Source organism: Bubalus bubalis, chromosome 9, assembly GCF_019923935.1.
Source record: "Bubalus bubalis isolate 160015118507 breed Murrah chromosome 9, NDDB_SH_1, whole genome shotgun sequence".
Lineage (NCBI taxonomy): Eukaryota > Metazoa > Chordata > Mammalia > Artiodactyla > Bovidae > Bubalus > Bubalus bubalis.
In genome coordinates this window covers 52572988-52593287 of record NC_059165.1, presented here as the reverse complement: position 1 = coordinate 52593287, position 20300 = coordinate 52572988, and the positions used below count along the sequence as shown (strand labels likewise).

The following is a 20300-nucleotide window of genomic DNA, read 5'->3' as shown; positions in this document are numbered from 1 at the left end:
AGGTGGCCAAAGTATTAAGAGTTTCAGCTTCAACATCAGTCCTTCCAGTGATTCTGTAGCTCACTGGGTGGGCTTAGGCCCAGAAATACAAAGAGGGGCTTCAGAAGTGGTGAGCACAGAAGTCCACCCAGTGAGCTACAGAATCAGCTCTAGCTCTGGGCTGTCAGGATCACCCAGACAAAATGGACAAATGCATGGCTGCATGGCTTAGAATGGAATTTACTGCTCTGGAAGTATGCATGTTTTTTCCAGATATGTACATACATTTACTTACTTATTTATCCCTTCTAACTCCAAAAGGCATTATAGAGATTTCAAAGTAAAAGCAAATGTAACTGTGAGCCCATATTTTAGATATTTCTATTTGCATAGGCACCCAATAAATATGGAGGAACCTTGTCCAAATGAAAACAATGGTTATCCCTGGGTTGTGGAATTCTGAGTGATTTTTTTTTTTTTATGTGTGAACTTTTCTGTGGTTTCCAAGTGTTCTTTATTCAGCAGGTATCATGTGAGTAATTTTAAGATATGTATTACCTTTTAGCAGTTCCAGATAGTGCCAAAATAAATATATATACACAGACACTCATAAATACATAACAATGTAAGAAAAGATGAAAAAAACCTAAGTTTATATGAGAAGAGACAAAAATACTTATACTTTCCCCCTTTTCAAAACAAAAATCTTGGGTAAGGAAATAAGAATTTAGTTTAAAATCTAGTTTTGACCTTCCTGAGAACCAAGAGGGGGAAAAAAAAGGAAACTTGGATTACATGGTGTAGATGTGTATTTTATTTGGCTCTGAAATGAGTGTCTAGGATGTTTTATATAAAACAGAGGGAAGTGATCAACTTAATAATGAGTTTTATAAAGGTTAGTCAAATCTTAGGAAGTGACTTCATTTGCATGGGTTTTTTGTCAGCTTCTGTGATGTTAACAAGGAAAGTAAAACCACACCACTTTGCCAGAAGACTTTGACAATTACCTGTACAGTTTGGATGACCACACAGCCCAGTGCAGGGCGTCCTTGGTGAGCAAATGACGTGAGTCTTGGTCACAGACCCCTCGCCTATCATGTCAAAGGATTACAGCCAATCCTTTATTCGCACCATCAGATGAAGGATGTGTTTCTGGTCCATGTGCATACACGCTAAGTTGCTTCAGTCCTCTCTGACTCTTTGCGACCCTATGGACTATAGCTCGCCAGGCTCCTCTGTCCATGGGATTCTCCAGGTGAGAGTACTGGAGTGGGTTGCCAGGCTGTTCTCCAGGGGATCTTCCCAACCCAGGGATGGAACCCGCGTCTCTTACGTCTCCTGCGTTGACAGGCGGATTCTTTACCACTAGCACCACCTGATTCGTAGTCCTTCACAATCTAGGAGGCCTCCTCAGAACCCAGCCCTCGGGACTCATCACTCTAGAAGGGACATTCACAAACCACCTGGTTCCAGAGATACCTGGGCAGGTATGAGGCCTCATCTGCACACCCAGCGCCCCCAGGGGTGAAGAGGAGCAAGGAGCAGGACACTCTGATCTGGCCTCAGCTGCCCTCCTGTGACCTCCATCCTCACCACAGCCTTGTCCCAGATGACAGACATGCGCTCCTCCACACCGTTGGTGCCCTCGGGAATGGCGGTGAAGTTGTCCTTCCCGATGGCTTTCTGGGCAGTGCTGAAGGTGCAGTGGGCACTCCCGGAGAGCTGCAGGTCTCCACTGGCCGAGGAAAGAGATCCATGTGAACAAGGAGACTAGAGGCTCCCCAGTGGCCCAGAAACAAGGGTCTAGGGTAAGGATGTGGAGCGCTGTGCATTGAGTTTGGAATCCTTCCCCTCCCTCTTGCCAACTGTGAACTTAGGTGATTTTTTCCACTCCCTGGGACTCAGTTACCCCATCTGGAAAATGAGGGGAGTGGATTAGATCACTTCTTATGTAACAGTAAAAAAGGGACCCAGACGAGTGATGGGACTTATCCATAGCGGGCAGCAGCAAAAGAGTCTCCCTATAATTTTGGTTCGGTGGTCCTCATGACCAGCTGTTAAAACTAGGGAAGTGATTTTTTGTCTCCTGGACCTTCAATTGCTCAATCTGTAAAATAGTGCTGATAGTTCCTCACTCAGGGTGATGTTTGTTGTAAGGAACAATGAGATCACGTGTGTAATCTCACCCTAGTTCTTGGCATACAATATGTTACCATTACTAAAATGATTACTGGAGTATCTTTTAAAATACAATGGCGGAGAGCCCATTGTCTGTGCTCAGCACTGCAGGGGAATTCCTGATTTGCTTTTCTCAAGGCAGACTCTAGTCTAGCTGATGGATGGGTGGCCCTGGTCCTCATTCCACTGGCCCCAAGACGTCTCCACGCAACACCCACTCCTTGTCATTCTGCACCAACCTGGCCAGCAAGGAGTTGATGTAGTCTGGAGTGGTCGGGTCAGGACTCAGAGGTGGGGATGTCACAAACGCAGCCGCCTTGGCCCAGTTCTTGCTCCAGTAATGGGTCCCATCCGTGCCCAGGCTGGCAGTGATGGGCTCACCAAAGACCACGTTTCCTGGAAGGGGAGGGTGAGAGGCAATAGGTTTGCATAATGTATGTGCTGCCCTGGGATGGGCTTAGATAATCATGGTCCCTACTCAGCATTCTCAAAGATGTTGCTCTGAAGTCAGGCAGGTGGGGTTCAAGTGCACATTCCCAGCTTTTCTAAGCCTTTGCTTTTCTATCTTCTAAATGGGAACAATTTTATATTTGGTAGAAGCCACTAGTTGCAAGATGCAGCATGCATTCATGCTCAATGGCTCAGTCGTGTCCGACTCTTTGTGACCCCACGGACTGTAGCCCACCAGGCCCCTCTGTCAATGGGATTTTCCAGGCAAGAAAACTGGAATGGACTGCCATTTCCTTCTCCAGGGAAATCTTTCTGACCCAGGGATTGAACCCATGTCTCCTGCATTGGCAGGCAGATTCTTTACCATTGAGCCACCTGGGAAGCCCAAGATGCAGCATTTCTTTTCAAATTTTCAGGTAAATTAAAATTTGAAACGAAAAAATATATACATTAACTACAAGATTCATCCCCATTTCAGAAATGTGAAAATGTGGAATAAATCAGTCCTGGAATTGATGACATAAGACAATGTCTACTTCCCAGCCTTGTGAAAATGAAGGGTTTGGCATACACAGAGTGTCTGGCACTTGGGAGATGCTAAGGAAAAGTGATTTCTTTACGCCTCATACTCCTTTCCACTGTAGAGTCCAAAGCCCCATATGTGCCCACGTCACTGGGAACTGCTAGATTCTGCTGCTGCATGGACACGCTTTGGCTCCACCAAGTAAAACCCATTCCCATGGATGACAGGCCTCATGATCTTTCTTCCATCATGTTTGTTACTCCCTCACCTATGGCAACAAGGGAATTTGCTCAAGGACACCCAACAAGCTGGGACACAGCAAAGATGAAGCTGGCTTCTAGGACCCTGTTTTCGAAAATGTGGGGCTGAAATGCCCAAACCAGAAGACAAGAGGAAGGATATTGGAACACATACTGACCTAAGCTGAGCTTCTTAAAGAAGGGATGGTGATACAGAAGGCAAATGCCATCTCATAGAGGGTGGGTTGGTACCAAGTGTCTTTGTGCCAGATTCTTGGGCTAAAGATGCTGGTGCAGCCCTCGGCTTCTTTAAGTTTGGTCCTCCGTCTTCCACAGTCAGGTTCCCCACAAGATGGACATCTAAGAAGGCTCTATGGCCAAGACTACAGGTTTTGCCTTGCTTCCACTCCAATCAAATGGTTTTGGTTGCCTGTATTGGGAAGAATTCTAAATATGCTCTGGTCTCACTAGAGAACACTCATGATTGACTTGCAATGTCTGCCACGTGCAAAATAAGGACGCAACAGCAATGATCCCCACAAGATAGTCCTGCTCCTTGGGATGGTAGTGAGAAGGATCCACACAGGACCAATGAGAATTTCAAGGGCTCTCCAAAAATATTTACCAAACTAAAGCAACAAAGAAATGAAGAAATGAAAAGCAAGCACTCAAATACCATTATGAGAAATAAAAACTTAAATGTGGACGCCTCTCCCTTTGGACTATCTTTAGACGGAAGACTAGAATAAGCACAGATAGTAATTTACTACAGCTGGCTTTGGAGTCTACCTCTCCCAGCTGGGAGATTCTGGACAAGATGGGCTTCAATTTTCTCACTGGAAAAATGGCAACAACAAATGCCAAATTCTCAGGGTCCTTCGTGAGTTCTACAGGACAATAGTAGTTCTCTCAGTGCAAGGCATGGCGTTGGCCCTCACTAAACTGAAATTCCTAATGTTGATTCTGAGCAGCCAGGCAGACATGCCGCAGAGCACTTGGGGATTAAACACCCTAGGACTTAAAGTCCTCTGGTCCAGAGGGAAGAATGAATCCCGCCATACTCTGTCTTCTCACTCTGAATGCTCCTGACTTTCCCTGAGGATGACAGTTCACGACATGTTTATTGGCTTCAATCTCAGCAGCCAGTCTTTCATCACTAAAGTGATGCCTTCCTTTCACCTTGGAGACCAAGCTGTACTAGTTCTCCTTGCTAGAGTTATGATCCAAAAGGCTAAGGATGGAGAATTTTTCTACATGAAATTTAAAACAAGACTCGGCATACAATTGAAACACCCTGTCTTTGAAGCCCCCAGGTCATCCAAGAATGGGTCCCAGGCTGGATGTAGCCACCAGCAGGAGGCACAGGAGGGTGAGGATGGTAGGTGGCCAGGGGGAGAGGTGTGGGGGTGTCCTCCGTGAACTTTTCTTTTCCTTTCTTTTTTTGGCTCCATGGCAGGTGGGATCTTAGTTCCCCGACCAGGGATAGAACTTGTTCCCCCTGCATTGGAAGCACAGTAGTCCCCACTACCAGGGATCACTTCTCCTTTTTCCTTTTTTCCCTTCTTGAAGACTGGGTAAGGAGCACTGGACTGCTCTCCTGCTCTCCTGGTTCTGTCCCGATGACTCATACCCAGTGGAGCAGCCACGCCGTTATCATATGGAGACACTTAGAAGCCAAGAGAGAACCAGCAGGCTTCCTGTGAGCAGGGTAAGGCAGGCGGTGACCCGGAATCAGCCAGCTAGAAAGGCTGTCAGGGCAATTAGGAAGCTTCCCTTCCCAGAAGAAAAGGGTCTCCTCTGCCGGAAGGCCGGGCAGCCACACACTTGGCCATCAGTCAGCTGGGACTATTTTTATCCCCCTCAGACACTCACATGTGGCGTTTCACAGACCAGTTCTGAGTTTGGGAAATGAGTCACTCATCGTGGGTCTCCCGACCGGCACACGGCGGGCATGATCATATAGCCGGGCCTAGGAAATCCTCCCTAGCAACTAAACACAAACCCCTATGGCCCCTAGGTCTCAATAAACTCTCTTCACTAGTGGGCCCATTAAGGTGCCACTGAGGACAACAGGGAGCAAGAAACCAAGCTTTGAAATGAAGATAAACTTGAGCTTGGCACAAGGTGAGCACCGGAAGCGAAGTTAGCAGCCATGGAGGAAGGAAGCACACATCAGAAGGTCTGGATTACAGAGCTTGGGGTCATGACAGCCATACCGTAGCTGGATATCGTATGCAGACCCATTCAACACCCGCTCTGAAATAACCTGTGCTGACCTGCATGGCTCAGGGGGTGGGAACCCCTGCACTCCCTCCCCTCAACGCTGGCCAATTATACCATCTCAGGAGCAGATACTGGTTCAGAGATGAACCCACGCCCTAAGCCAAGGCAATGTCAGTCTTTCTGGGGACTTTGGCTTGAGCTGTTGGAAAAGACATTCTCCACTCCTTCATCATGCCCCCACCAACTGTGGAGGACAACAGCAGCTTTTAGCTTGTCACTGTTCATACTGAAGATAAAGCCAAAAGAGAAGAAAGCAGAGTCCAGAAAGGCGTAAGAGTGACAGAGCCGTAATAGTATTGTTTAAATCCCTTGATCCAGCCACGCCTAAAACACCTTCAGCCAATAATTGTTTAAGTCCGTTTGGCTGGGATTCTGACTGCTGCACTTGATATAATCCTGACTAATATGTCCATTTATAAAGATCAGATAATATGAACTGACAGTGAAAGATCACAGGGAGAAAAAAGATATACCAACTCTCCAAAGAACAGATTCAAGCTGTACCATCTTGGGCAGACCACTTACCCTTCCTGAGCCCCAGTTTACTCATCTGCCAAGTAGAAGAAACCCTGAGATCCTGCCATCCACACAGGATGCAGAAAGGATCCAACGGACTAACAAGGATGAGGGGCTTCCCAGAGAGCAGGGCAATGAGCCAAACAGGCACTGCTGATACAGGACAGCTGGGAGGAAGGAGTCACACAGCTCTTTAGGGGTTCTGAGATCTCTGGAGCCCAAATCACCTTTTTTCCTGGCTTGCGAGATGAGGTCGGCTGCACTCTTGCTCATGACCTTCGTGATGTAGAGAGGACAGTTGGTTTGGCTAGCAATGGTGATGGCGCGGAACACAGCCTCAGCTTCCAGCTGCAAGAAACAATCCCCGGGAGTCAAAGGGAACAGGACTGTCTCCAAGCACCACCCCCGGCCTCCACAGACTGAGAATGCAGTGCCAAACAGAGGTTACAAGCCTTGAGGACCTGGAGCTCCACACCCTAAATCCAAACCTCAGATCTGTGGCTTCCAACTCTGTCCCTTCACCGGGCATCTCAGACCCCATCCCTCTCCTGGGAAGTGGAGATCAGGAGGGTGTGTAAGCAAGGGATTGTTAGGTGAGAGCAGTGCCTGGCCAGAGTGGCCTCTTCTCTCCTCTCCCTGTGATTATCACAAGGGCCACACATAATGGAAGCCTTTGCTCCCCAATCTGCCCAGGACAGAATCCCTGGGCAAAACATAACCCCAACAGCAGTATGTATAAATAACAGGTGAAGGCTGCCTGTGTGCATGCTAAGCTGCTTCAGTCATGTCCAATTCTTTGCAACCCTATGGATTGTAGCCTACCGGGCTCCTCTGTCCAAGGAATTCTCTCCAGGCAAGAATACTGGAGTGGGTTGCCATGCCCTCCTCCAGGGGATCTTCTCGACCCAGGGATCAAACCCACATCTCTTACATTGGCAGGTGGGTTCTTTACCACCAGCACCACCTGGGAAGCCCCCAGTGAAGGCTGCTGCTGCTGCTGCTAAGTTGCTTCAGTCGTGTCTGACTCTGTGCAACCCCAAAGACGGCAGTCCACCAGGCTCCGCTGTCCCTGGGATTCTCCAGGCAAGAACACTGGAGTGGGTTGCCATTTCCTTCTCCAATGCAGGAAAGTGAAAAGTGAAAAGTGAAAATGAAGTCGCTCAGTCCTGTCCGACTTGTAGAGACCCCATGGACTGCAGTCTACCAGGCTCCTCCGTCCATGGGATTTTCCAGGCAAGAGTACTGGAGTGGGGTGCCATTGCCTTCTCTGCCAGTGAAGGCTACTAGGTATTAAATCCTTTCCTGGATGGTCAGCAATGGGTCAGTTCTTGCAGGCGTTTCTTATACTAATCATCCCCAGGCTTCTCAACTCCAAGATTTCTTTTCTTACTGATCTCCTCCAGCCCACCCTAATGTATAAGTCATGTTTTTGAACATGCCAACCAACACAATTGACTGTAATAAGTACGAAATAATGAATCTTCCCCTGTTCTATTAACAAAGCAGGATCTTAGAGCTTGGCCTCTTCTCATGAGTTGGGTCCAAGTCCTGAGTCTGCCATTTAGAAGCTGGGTAACTTCAGGGATGTTACACAACCTCCCAAAGGCTCAGTTTTCTCGTCTGTGAAGTGGGGATAATAATAGGACCTGACATATAGAGCTACTGAGAGGACTAAAATAGTTCATCCTTGTAAGGCAATGAGCCCAATCCTGGAACAAGGCAAGTGTTCCCTGAAGGCTGGCTATTTGGCTGTATGCTGATGACAGCTTCTGACCAGAGGGAGAGAGCCTGCGTTACTACCGAAAACCCGAATTAGTCCAATTCAGCCCAAAGCAGACATGCTGGCATTTTCCTTTTCAATCGGCAACAGTTTCTTTTTGGATAAATATGAAACTCTGGTTAGCCATGCAGCCCAACACTTTTAAAAATATCAAAATAGCTTGCAGATAGATGCCTAATGTTTTTATAATGCAAACCAGTCACTGCCCTTGGTGGGTGCGGCTTAGCAAACAGACTCTAAGCACTTGGCTGGTCCAGCTAGCCTCCTCCAGGTTGCCTTCTGTTCCATGTGGCAAGATCAAGATCCCGGAGCCCAGAGCACAAGTGACTGTGGCCACCTTCCTGAAGCACCCAGACATCACAGGAGCTACCTCTGAGCTTTGGCTTCAGCTCTCTGAACAGCATCACTCAAGATGCTCTCCAGGTGTGCTCTGAACTCAAGAGCGGCTGCTCCTCACATGCCTAGGCCTCCTTCTTCATGCCTATGCTGACCACTCCAGGTCCCCCATGACCACGGCCCCAGCCTTTTTGATCTCATCCGCCCCCCCACCCACCCCCGCCACCCCGAGCACTGCAGGGTTTTCAGCACCTTGACAACACGACTATCTTTGGAAGGTTACATCACCCTCCAGCTTCACCCACAAGGGCTTCCAGGGTTGTGGAGATCTGTGGCTGAGAGGCTTTTTACTAAAAAGGAGACAGGAACAGGGAGGAACGGTGGGATGGCGGGGTTGGAATAACAAACCAAGGAACAAAAATAGACTTTGCTCAGAAATCCCCTGGCTGCTGCTGTAGGACTCTGTCTTGCCAGCACATCTCCACAGTGACCAGCATTTAAGAAAAGCTGTACAAACTGCTGATCACCCTGGCCTGCTCACACTGGGTGTTTTCCAGTCCTTCGAGCATGATGGCCAGTGGTTTCCCCTCTCTTGAGCTTCTTTACATAATAATAATATCCAGTACTCAGACCGGGGAAAGGACAACATTTATCTCTGTTACATGCATTGAGCGTAACACTAGCTACAAGCAAGTACCCCAGAGAAGGGACCTGGTATGCAGGAGACAGACTTTGAAAAAACAAAGGAGAACACTTTGACCAAAGCCTTGATCACAAAATTACACATTATTTCAACCGACAACAAAAACAGCATTAAAAACATGGAGTTTCCAGGGTGCTGCTAATGTTCTGTTTCTCCAGCTGGGTGGTAGTTGTGTGACTGCGTGTGTTCAGTTTGGGAAAATCCATTGCACCTTTAGGACAGGAATACTTTTCTCTATGTGTGCTACATTTTCTTTCTCTAAAAAGATCCTAACAGAGATGAACAATGGGAATATTGTGATTTCTGGTTGTGGTACCTTTTCCTATCTATCTTAAAAAAAATTTTTTTAATTGAAATAAAATTGCTTTATAATGTTGTGTGCGTTTCTGCTGTACAACGTGAATCAGCCATAACTATATATACATCCCCTCCTTCTCCTCCCCCCATCCCACCCCTCAAGGTCATCGCAGAATGCCAGGCTGGGCTCCCAGTGTTATATAGCAACTTCTCCCCAGCTATCCATTTTACACACGATGGTGTGCATACGTCGATGTTACGTTTTCCATTTGCCCCACCCTCTCCTTCCTGCCATGTCCACAAGTTCGTTCTCTACCTCTGCATCTCCATTCCTTCCCTGCAAATAGGTTCATCAATACCATTTTTCTAGAACCTGTATATTAATATATGATTAATATATGATATTTGTCTTTCTCTTTCTGACTTACTTCACTCTGTAGAACAGGCTCTAGATTCATCCACCTCACTAGAACTCACTCAAATTCCTTCTTTTTTATGACTGAGTAATATTCCATTGTATATATGTACCACTGTTTCTTTATCCATCTCCTACCTGTTGTAGGATGCCGGGCTTGGAATGATAGAACAGGAAAGGGTTCACTTCACTGACACAGAGGGCCTGGAATTCCCTCCAGGTGCCAGGCTGGTCTCTGAAAGCCAAGGTGCTCTCAGGCATACGGGCAGCCAGTTCCCAGCTCTGGGCCTGTGCCAGCCACTGAAGTTGCTGACAGCCCAGACATGTCCAATCAGCCACTAGTAACCATTCATTCATTCTTCAGCTCTTAAGCAGTGATGCTATTCAACACGCATCTTACATGTGGAAAACGTGTACCTGGATGTCCTTGTCACCATATACAAATCAACAGATATCATGCCTATGAAAAACCCACTCAGCCCGCTATCAATATGGCTGATATTGTGCAGGACTCAAAATAGAACACAGAGTAAAAGAAGTGGAAACATCTCTGGGCTTCACATTGATTAAGAATGGATTTAAACATTTACCTCTATTTAAATATAATCCTACTGAGGTACTGTGGAGTGCCCTCTGAGTTGTATTTTCTTTAGAGAGGTCAGGGGTCAGAAATAAGTATTTTCCTTCCATTCCTTTCTAATTTTCTCAGGGGCCTTGAGTTGGCTCAGTCAGACATGGTCTTTGGAAGAAACATCCCAGTTTCTGTCTGGCCTTCACAGAGTCCCAGCACCTTTCAAAAGAGTTTGTTCACACACCTTATGTGTGTGTGCTGAGGGAGGGGGAGCTAGATGTAAACATTATAACATAAAATGGGCAGCAGGACATTTAAAATGGCTAACACGGTCCTACCATACAACACAGGGAACTCCACTCAATGTTGCGTGGCAGCATGGACTGGGGGTAGTTTGGGGCAGAATGGATACATGTACATGTATGGCTGAGTCCCTTTCCTGTCCATCTGATAGTATCACAATGTTGTTAATCAGCTATACTTCAATATAAAATAAAGTTTTAAAAAATTAAAATAAAACGGGCAGCAGGCCATAAACCAGGCTGCTGTGATAACAGGAGTCTCCTGGAAGATGCTGCTAAAAAAAAAAGAGCCTCCATTGCTCCTACTTCTCTCCCTGCTCCCCCCAACCCCCATGCTCCTGAAAATTACCTCCTCTGGTCTGCTCAGTACATGGCCTTCTGGGCCAGTTATCCCCATTTCCAACATCCGGGTTTGCTCCTAGAATGAGAAAAGAATAGAGAACAATTTTTATATGAGCTCAACTGAGGCCTGAAACAGTATGAAAAGGCAAAAAGATAGGACACTGAAGGATGAACTCCCCAGGTCAGTAGGTGCCCAATATGCTACTGGAGATCAGTGGAAAACTAACTCCAGAAAGAATAAAGAGACAGAGCCAAAGCAAAAACAATACCCAGTTGTGAATGTGACTGATGATGGAAGTAAAGTCTGATGCTGTAAACAGCAATATTGCATAGAAACCTAGAATGTTAGGTCCATGGATCAAGGCAATTTGGAAGTGGTCAAACAGGAGATGGTAAGAATAAACATAGACATTTTAGGAATCAGCTAACTAAAATGGACTGGAATGGGCGAATTTAACTCAGATAACCATTATACCTACTTCTGTGGGCAAGAATCCCTGAGAAGAAATGGAGTAGCCATCATAGTCAACAAGAGTCCAAAAGGCAGTACTTGGATGTGATCTCAAAAACAACAGAATGATCTTTGTTCGTTCTCAAGGCAAACCATTCAATATCACAGTTATTCAAGTCTATGCCCTGACCATTAATGCTGAAGAAGTTGAAGTTGAACTGTTCTACGAAGACCTACAATATCTTCTAGAACTAACACCCAAAAAAGATTCCTTTTCATTATAGGGGATTGGAATGCAAAAGTAGGAAGTCAAGAATAACAGGCAAATTTGGCCTTGGATTACAGAATGAAACAGGGCAAAGGCTAACAGAGTTCTGCCAAGTGAACACACTGGTCATAGCACACACCCTCTTCCAACAACACAAGAGGAGACTCTACACATGGACATCACCAGACGGTCAACACTGAAATCAGATTGATTATATTGTTTGCAGCCAAAGATGGAGCAGCTCTATTCATCCAGCAAAAACAAGACTGGGAGCTGACTGTGGCTCAGATCATGAACTCCTTATTGCCAAATTCAGACTTAAATTGAAGAAAGTAGGGAAAACCACTAGTAATGGTATGATGTAATCAAATCCCTTATGATGACACAGTGGAAGTCAGAAATAGATTCAAGGGATTAGATCTGATAGACAGAGTGCCTGATGAACTATGGACGGAGGTTTGTGACATTATACAGGAGGCAGTGATCAAGACCATCTCCAAGAAAAAAGAAATGCAAAAAGGCGAAATGGTTGTCTGAGGAGTACTTACAAGCATTTGTGAAAAGAAGGGAAGCAAAAGGCAAAGGAGAAAAAGAAAGATAAACCCATTTGAATGCAGAGTTCCAAAGAATAGCAAGGAGAGATAATAAAGCCTTCCTCAGGGATCAATGCAAAGAAACAGAGGAAAACAATAGAATGGGAAAGACTAGAGATCTCTTCAAGAAAATTAGAGATACCAAGGGACTATTTCATATGAAGATGGGCACAATAAAGGGCAGAAATGGTATGGACCTAACAGAAGCAGAAGATATTAAGAAGAGGTGGCAGGAATACACAGAAGAACTATACAAAAACGATCTTCATGACCCAGATAACCACGATGATGTGATTACTCACCTAGAACCAGACATCCTGGAATGAGAAGTCAAGTGGGCCTTAGGAAGCATCACTACGAACAAAGCTAATAGAGGTGATGGAATTCCAGTTGAGCTATTTCAAATCCTAAAAGAGGATGCTGTGAAAGTGCTGCACTCAATATGCCAGCAAGTTTGGGAAACTCAGCAGTGGCCACAGGACTGGAAAAGGTCAGTTTTCATTCCAATCCCAAAGAAAGGCAATGCCAAAGAATGCTCGAACTACTGCACAATTGCATTCATCTCACACGCTAGCAAAGCAATGCTCAAAATTCTCCAAGCCAGGCTTCAGCAATACATGAACCATTAACTTCCAGATGTTCAAGCTGGATTTAGAAAAGGCAGAGGAACCAGAGATCAAACTGCCGACATCTGTTGGATCATTGAAAAAGCAAGACAGTTCCAGAAAAACATCTGTTTCTGCTTTATTGACTGTGCCAAAGCCTTTGACTGTGTGGACCACAACAAACTGTGGAAAAATTCTGAAAGAGATGGGGATACCAGACCACCTGACCTGCCTCTTGAGAAATCTGTATGCAGGTCATGAAGCAACAGTTAGAACTGGACATGGAACAACAGACTGGTTCCAAATAGGAAAAGGAGTACATCAAGGCTGTATATTGTCACCCTGCTTATTTAACTTATATGCAGAGTACATCAGGAGAAATGATGGACTGGATGAAGCACAAGCTGGAATCAAGATTGCTGGGAGAAATATCAATAACCTCAGATATGCAGATGACACCACACTTAGGGCAGGAAGCAAAGAACTAAAGAGCCTCTTGATGAGAGTGAAAGGAGAGAAAAAGTAGGGTTAAAACTCAACATTCAGAAAACTAAAATCATGGCATCCAGTCCCATCACTTCATGGCAAATAGATGGGGGAAACAATGGAAACAGTGACAGACTTTATTTTTGGGGCTCCAAAATCACTGCCGATGGTGACTGCAGCCATGAAATTAAAAGACGCTTACTCTTTGGAAGAAAAGCTGTGACCAACCTAGACAGCATATTGAAAAGCAGAGACATTACTTTGCCAACAAAGGTCCATCTAGTCAAAGCTGTGGTTTTTCCAGTAGTCATGTATGGATGTGAGAGTTGAACTATAAAGAAAGCTGAGTGCTTAAGAATTGATGCCTTTGAACTGTAGTGTTGGAGAAGACTCTTGAGAGTCCTTTGGATTGCAAGGAAATCAAACCAGTCTATCCTAAAGGAAATCAGTCCTGAATATTCACTGGAAGGACTGATGCTGAAGCTGAAACTGTAATACTCTGGCCACATGATGGGAAGAATTGCCTCACTGGAAAAGACCCTGATGCTGGGAAAGATTGAAGATGGGAGGCAAAGAGGACAACAAAGGATGAGATGGTTGGATGGCATCACCGACTCAATGGACACGAGTTTAAGCAAGCTCTGGGAGCTGGTGATGGACAGGGAAGGCTGGTGCGCTGCAGTCCATGGGGTCACAAAGAGTCGGACACGACTGAGCGACTGAACTGAACTGAGGCTTGAAAAAATGATGCTGGAATAGTCTAACCTAAAGATGGTCCACCCACCGCCTGAGCTGCTTTTGTAAAAGTGCAGACATCTGCTCTACCCAGGCCTCCCCAGTCAGAATATACAAGGTAGAATCTAAGATTCTGCATTTTAATAAGCCCCTCAGATTCTCATGCTTCAAATGGATGGTTACAATAAGCAGATTCAGCATTTAACCAGACAAAATAATGCCTCTAAATACAGCATTACCTGACTTAGCCTTTTGGTCAAATTCTATTTAACTAGGGTGTGGATCTCTCTACCCCTTGTCACTGATGGCTAAATTCCTCAGACTTGGCTGGCTTTCTGGCAGAAGCAGATGGCTAGGTTAATTGGAGCTGGCACCAGTCCTCAGCAGCAGAGCTGCATTTTTGCAGACATTCATGCTCAAGCACGGAGGCCAGTTCCTAGGAACCTCGTGCTGGTGCCACAGGAGATAAAGGAAGGAGTGAGCTGAACAAGGCTGTATCTCATCCAGAAACTATGAGATGCTTAGAAAGGAAGGGATTCCTTCTCCCTGGAAAAGAACACTTTTTGTTTTTTTATGTTTTTATTCACTTAAATATTTTAGGGAGTTGGAGGAAGTAAGATGCATTAAAATGGTCACTGCTTCCAGCTCTACAGAATTTGACAAAAGGTCAGAGGCTGACATTGCCAGCAGAGCACCTCCACTTTTCATTCTTCCTTCCCATCAAAGCTTGGACTGAATACAATTTCTTCTTCCCAACTCTGGTGGGTTTTGACTTTGAACTGTTTCGTGAAGCCACACAAGGGATAAGATGCTCAACTAAGGACCTTCTGTCTCACACAACACCCTCACTCCTACCTTGTCCAAAAGTGTTAGGACAATGCACAGGATGAAACGTGCTCGAGCAATGGTCTCTGAGCACTCCCATCACCAAGCCAATTTTTCCAGGATACACTTGACTGACTTCTGCTTGGACCTCCCCACTCAGGATCTCTGGAGCTCAGAGAATCCCAGAGATCATTCTTTAAGCTCCACAGTTGATTCTAGAGCACTGTTCTCATTGGGATGACCTATTCCCAAAACCATGGGGTCCCTACAGCCTGATGGTTAATAGCCTGTAAAGGCCCATGGATGCCACCTGATGTGAGTGGGGGACATGTGGGCTCTTTGAAGTACTGATCACCACTATAATTACATCACAGTTTCGGTTGCTCCACGAAGAAAGGGACCCTGTCTTTTTCACCTTCCCTTTCCAAGGCTTGGCACATAGTAGGCATTCAGTAGGTATTTGCTGGATGATTGGCTAAAGATGCTATTGAAACTTTTGAAAATGTCTCTTATTGGTACCCATAGGCAATATTTCTTCTCGCTCATTAGTCACTTTGCATAAAGTGCAGCAAGAAGCTCTGAGCACAGCAGCTGCCTCCATTTAAACAAGGTGATAAATCTTTCACCTTGAGCTGAATTTAATAAACACACATGAGAAACTCATTCCAATGGGGGAAAAAAATGCCCTTATTCTTTTCCTGAGGAGAACAGATCTTCCCAAGGTGGGGTAAGCGTGTGGGTGGGGAACATCAGAGTCACTTTTATGCTCAGAAGCCACAGAGAAAGCTGGAAAGGGGCTGAGAGTTGGAGCCCGTCTGCCTCCACAGAGTCAAGCATGAAGAAGCAGGGAGTCTGGCTGTGAGGGAATCTGGAGGAAGGGCTGGGGCATCTGGCTGCTCCCCTGAAACCTTGGAGGATGGGGAGGAGAGAAGTGACAGGTCCAACACCTCTGGGATGCCTCCCACGGGAGCAAGGCATTTGGAGCCTCCTTGGAAAGTGACTTCATTATCTGGGTGTGTGGGGGGCATGGGAGAAGGCTGTCAGGGGCCCAACTAATTAGCCTCATTGGTCATAAGGGAGTGGAAACTGCATGCTGAGCTCACGTTCTCCCCTGGAGAGACAACAGAGTCTGAAAGCCTGACAGCCGCAGCCTGCACAGCTCGGATGCTGGTCTCTTCAGGAGCCTGCAGCTGGATGGGTGGAGGGGCGCCTTCTCTCCATCTCTGGGTAGAGATGCCCACAGAGGCATACCCCCTGAAAGGCTAAGACTAAGTTCTCTCAGTTACTAGCTGTGGTCCCTGGGCTGGTGACCTCACCCTTCAGAGCCTCAGTGTTCTCATCTATAGAAGTGGGGGGAGGCTGGTGCCATCTTGAAAGGGTTGGGTGAAGACCTGGATGGGAACACACAAGAGCCCTGACCAGGGCCCGACACACAGCAGTAAGTGCTGTCCAATGGGACCTGTGGCAGAAGCTGAGATGAGGGTGGGTCTCAACATGCCCCCACACCCCTCCTGACCACATTCGCCACGTCCTGGACAACCTCTACAGCACAGCCCGAGCACTCAAGAATGCTGGCCTGCCTCTGTGCTGACTCCCTCTAGAGCCTAGTGCCTGGCACAGAGTACTCGGGAACACTCTCAGGAAGAATGAATAAAGCACTCTTGCTGTTAATGTTATCAAATGGACTGAGAGAGCTGGCACTCCTTGCTGGCCGCTTCCTCCCAGCGGAAGCCAACCCTGAACACTTCTGAGATAAACAGAACCCTGGCGAAGACACATCTGTGCATTGAGCCCATTAAGCACCCCAGGAGATGGAGACAGAAGTGCTTTCTACTTCCTTACAAATGATCAGTTTGGGCCCTGGGGTCTTGCTTTCATCACTCTTTCCTCGGGTTGCTCAATATGATTTCTAGGAAACCAGTGGGACGTCTGATCCCCACAAGACACAAATTCTTCATTTTCTAAGGCCAGGAGTAACGCAGTCCTGGATCAGATTTCCGGCTTCTGAGAAACGCTGTCTTAAGAGTTTTTCTTTAGGACAGAGCGTGTCATGTAGCTCTGACTCACTTTCAAAACAGATAAGCGATGCTCTCCCACCAAAAGGCCCAATGTGAGAACCTCCTCTGCCAGGAAGTCTGCCCTGGTTCCCAGAACACTTTATTAGCATCTTCCATTGATACTTCCTCCCTTGCTTGTCTATTTACTGTCATACTTCCTCCTCCTAGACTGTGAGGTCCTTGAGGCCAGGTTCTGTTTTTAGCACAGTGCTTAGGAGAGTTTAGAGCTTAAGAGCTCTGGCAACACTGAAGAAATGAGAAAATAAATGGGAAGTAGATGCTCTCCTGAGGAGCCGTGCCTTGTTACCTGGGCGATGATGTCCCCGTTCTCAGCGTGCACCTGAGCGATGGCCCCCAGCTCTCCCAGACACGTGAAGATCTCATACAGCTGAAACAGAAATGAGGCTTTGTCACCTTCACAGGACACCATGCTTTTAGTTAACCGTGTGCACAGGCCCATAACTAGAGCGGGAGCTAAAATAAATGGGGTTGGGACCTCCCTGGTGGTCCAGTAGGTAAGCCTCCTCACTCCTGATGAAGAGGACCTGAGTTCCATCCCCGGTCAGGGAACTAGATCCCACATGCCACAGCTAAGAGCCAATGCAGCCAAAATAAGTAAATAATTAAAATAATAAAATAAATGGGATCAACCAAAGGAAATAAGTGACCGGGGTAGACATACAGACTAAAACATGCATCACCAAAGAGACCAAAGAGGAGAGCTAGTCCAAAGGAACTTTAGGAAACTGTCTATGGAAGGAAAACCTGTCATGTCTCCTAGGCAGACAGGGAGAACACTTAACAAAGTGATACTAACCCCACTGTCTCCTGCACACACTTTAAATGGAATTATTTCCCACTAAGTTCGGATAGTGCTTCAAAATCCTTCTTAACACTCCCTACAGGCACTGCAGCCAGCCAGAAGCGAACTCAAAAGCTGAAATCTCTATCTCTTAGCCTCTCAGGGCAGACCACTCTTCATCTCCTTGCTGGGAAGTATGGGAATTCATGTTTTGCATTTCTTCTGAGAAGTTAAGGTTTGTCTAAAACAAGCACACCCCATGCATTTCATAGGAAGAAAGTCAAAGGCAAGCTGGTATGATGAGCCCAAAGAGCAGATGGCCCTCCTTTATCCTGCAAGGCTGAGCACTTATACTTTCCCTGAATTCCCGAGAGGCGTAGAATTTGTTGGGTAGATGGAGATTTAGACACACCCTTCCTCTTGTCCTTTTAAGAAAGTTGCTCCCAGTGGAAATTCTAGCTCCCAGTCTGCCTTGCCCCTGGCACCCTGCCTGCTACCTTACTGCAAACGTAGCATGGACGGTGAGGACTTCAAGAAGCTGTCTTGCCCAGCGTTCTCCCACACGAACCACAGTGACTCACGTGCCAATAGCCAAGGTCACCGGCCACCACAGGAAACCCATCCAGAGTCCCCAAACCACACACGGTGGGTTGTTACCTCTGTGTTGGACACTTGATACCAGTCCTTGTAGGCCATGTAAACCATGAAGGAGTTCACCCCTGCAAGAGAGGAGGGGAGGGGAGATAGGAGGAGGACATTGTGATCATCATCTCATTGCATCCTGTGCTTCCCGCCCTGAGAGCACCACAGGCCCCCACCCTGTGCAGAGTGGACACATCCCACCCTCCAAGAGCATTTCTCTATGCCCTCTATTCTGAAAAACTGACAATTCCTATGACGTCATAGCAGTCTGGTCTCTTCTTCTGCACCTCTTTTCTGCCTCGCCCTACACTGTTCCCAGACCAGAGAGTCAACAAGCCAGAACACTGCTCAGGGCAGCAGAGTGTTGAGAATCACTGCAGCACACCAGTTGTGTACACTCACTAGAAGTGACACGACATTCTAACCTCTTGAGCCTCGGTTTCCTTGTCTGTAAAATGGAAAAATAATTTCCATTATTATGAAACACCATCCTGCTTCATAAGGTGGTTGGAAACTTTAAATGAGATAACACATGCAGAGCTCTTATGAGTTATGTTATGAGATAACACATAAGAGCCCTTATCTGGCATATGTGACCTCCTGGGATCAGTTGATTTTGCTCTTTGTGAATGTCAGCTCTCTACCAGGCCTGGGCAGGGTGTTGGGTCTGAGACAGAACTGAGATCTAGAGCCAGTCCCCAGGGAACTAACAGAGCTAATGTGCAAAAATCAAGGTTCAACCTGGGCTTACATACCTAAGTCATCAGGGTAAAAAGGAAAGAGCCATTTAATTTCTCCCTCCAAATACACTATTCATAAATTATTTTACAGAAATAGGTAGGACTGGGGAATAGAGTCATTCTGAGGAAAGGAGAGTAACTTTGGTCTCCAACCATGAGGGTCACTTCAGCCTAGAGTGCTCCAGGCCAAAAGCAGACTATAATCTGAGAACTTCCCCACCCAGAGGAGTACAACTCAGGGCAGTTTTCCCAACACGACCCTTCTCACAAGCCTCGGTAGTATCAAATCCATTCACTTTTCTACCCTAGTTGAGATGCACGGTGTGGAAGGAGACACAAGAGTGGGAAGAGGTTAACCTCACCCTCCGAATCAGCTAGGACTGGGCAGAGTTTGAGGCTGGGAGGGGAAAGTGCATGGAGAGCTCCTTCCTTGAGAGGTCATTCCTTCCCCTCACCCCAGCACACTGTCTTCCACTGCACTCCTGGCCTTTGCATCCAGACTGCTCGCTGAGAACTGTATTATAAAATTAGCATTTTTTATAATATTAGTATTAGTACCAGTATCATAGTATGAGGACTTAGCACTAAGATGTATTATAATTAGTCTTATACCATTACTGTTACGACAATCTTCTGCATCTTGTGGCATTTATCCTATCTCTCTGCACGGGTCTGCCTCCTTCTGCCCTGGCTATTCAGCAGAGGCCATTCCTCCTGCTCCCGCAGGTCCTCCAGGCCCGCTTAGGATGCCCAGTACAATGCACGTCTGTGTGCACGTACGGGGGCTGGTGCATGTGTGAAACAACTGACCAGCAGAACACAGAAGAGTGTAAAAAGACGATGGGAGCCTACATCATGTACTCATGGAGAGGACATGAACACACACACACACACACATGATTTAAGCTTCTATGCACACATCTTTCTTCCCAGAAATGTCTTAGCCTTTTCTGAGGATGCTCTTGTTGTATAAGAGTAACGTTTGGATATTCGGACTAAAAATGATAGACATTAAAAATTTCTCAGAAAAAAAAAAAAAATTTCTCAGTTTCTAAGTGCATATGTACAAGCTGTGACCTCTCCTGATCTCAGTTTCTCCATCTGTACAATGGGCAGTATTACATGGGGATTCAGAGAATGGACTTTGGGGAGATCTACTGCTTACTAGCTCTATGATCCTGG

At 46.4% G+C, this 20300-nt stretch overlaps 1 protein-coding gene across 2 annotated transcripts in view; it reads right to left on the bottom strand.

Moving 5' to 3' along the window:
* The window catches only part of DPYSL3 (dihydropyrimidinase like 3), a 117891-nt gene that overhangs the window by 10269 nt on the left and 87322 nt on the right, over positions 1–20300 (bottom strand). For both annotated transcript variants that reach the window (XM_006069398.3, XM_044947512.2), the window contains exons 5-10: positions 18394–18455; positions 17242–17322; positions 10922–10990; positions 6396–6516; positions 2397–2553; positions 1573–1714 (exon numbers count right to left, since the gene is read on the bottom strand). In XM_006069398.3, coding sequence (XP_006069460.3) covers positions 1573–1714; positions 2397–2553; positions 6396–6516; positions 10922–10990; positions 17242–17322; positions 18394–18455 — 632 coding nt within the window. The remainder of the gene's footprint in view (positions 1–1572; positions 1715–2396; positions 2554–6395; positions 6517–10921; positions 10991–17241; positions 17323–18393; positions 18456–20300) is intronic.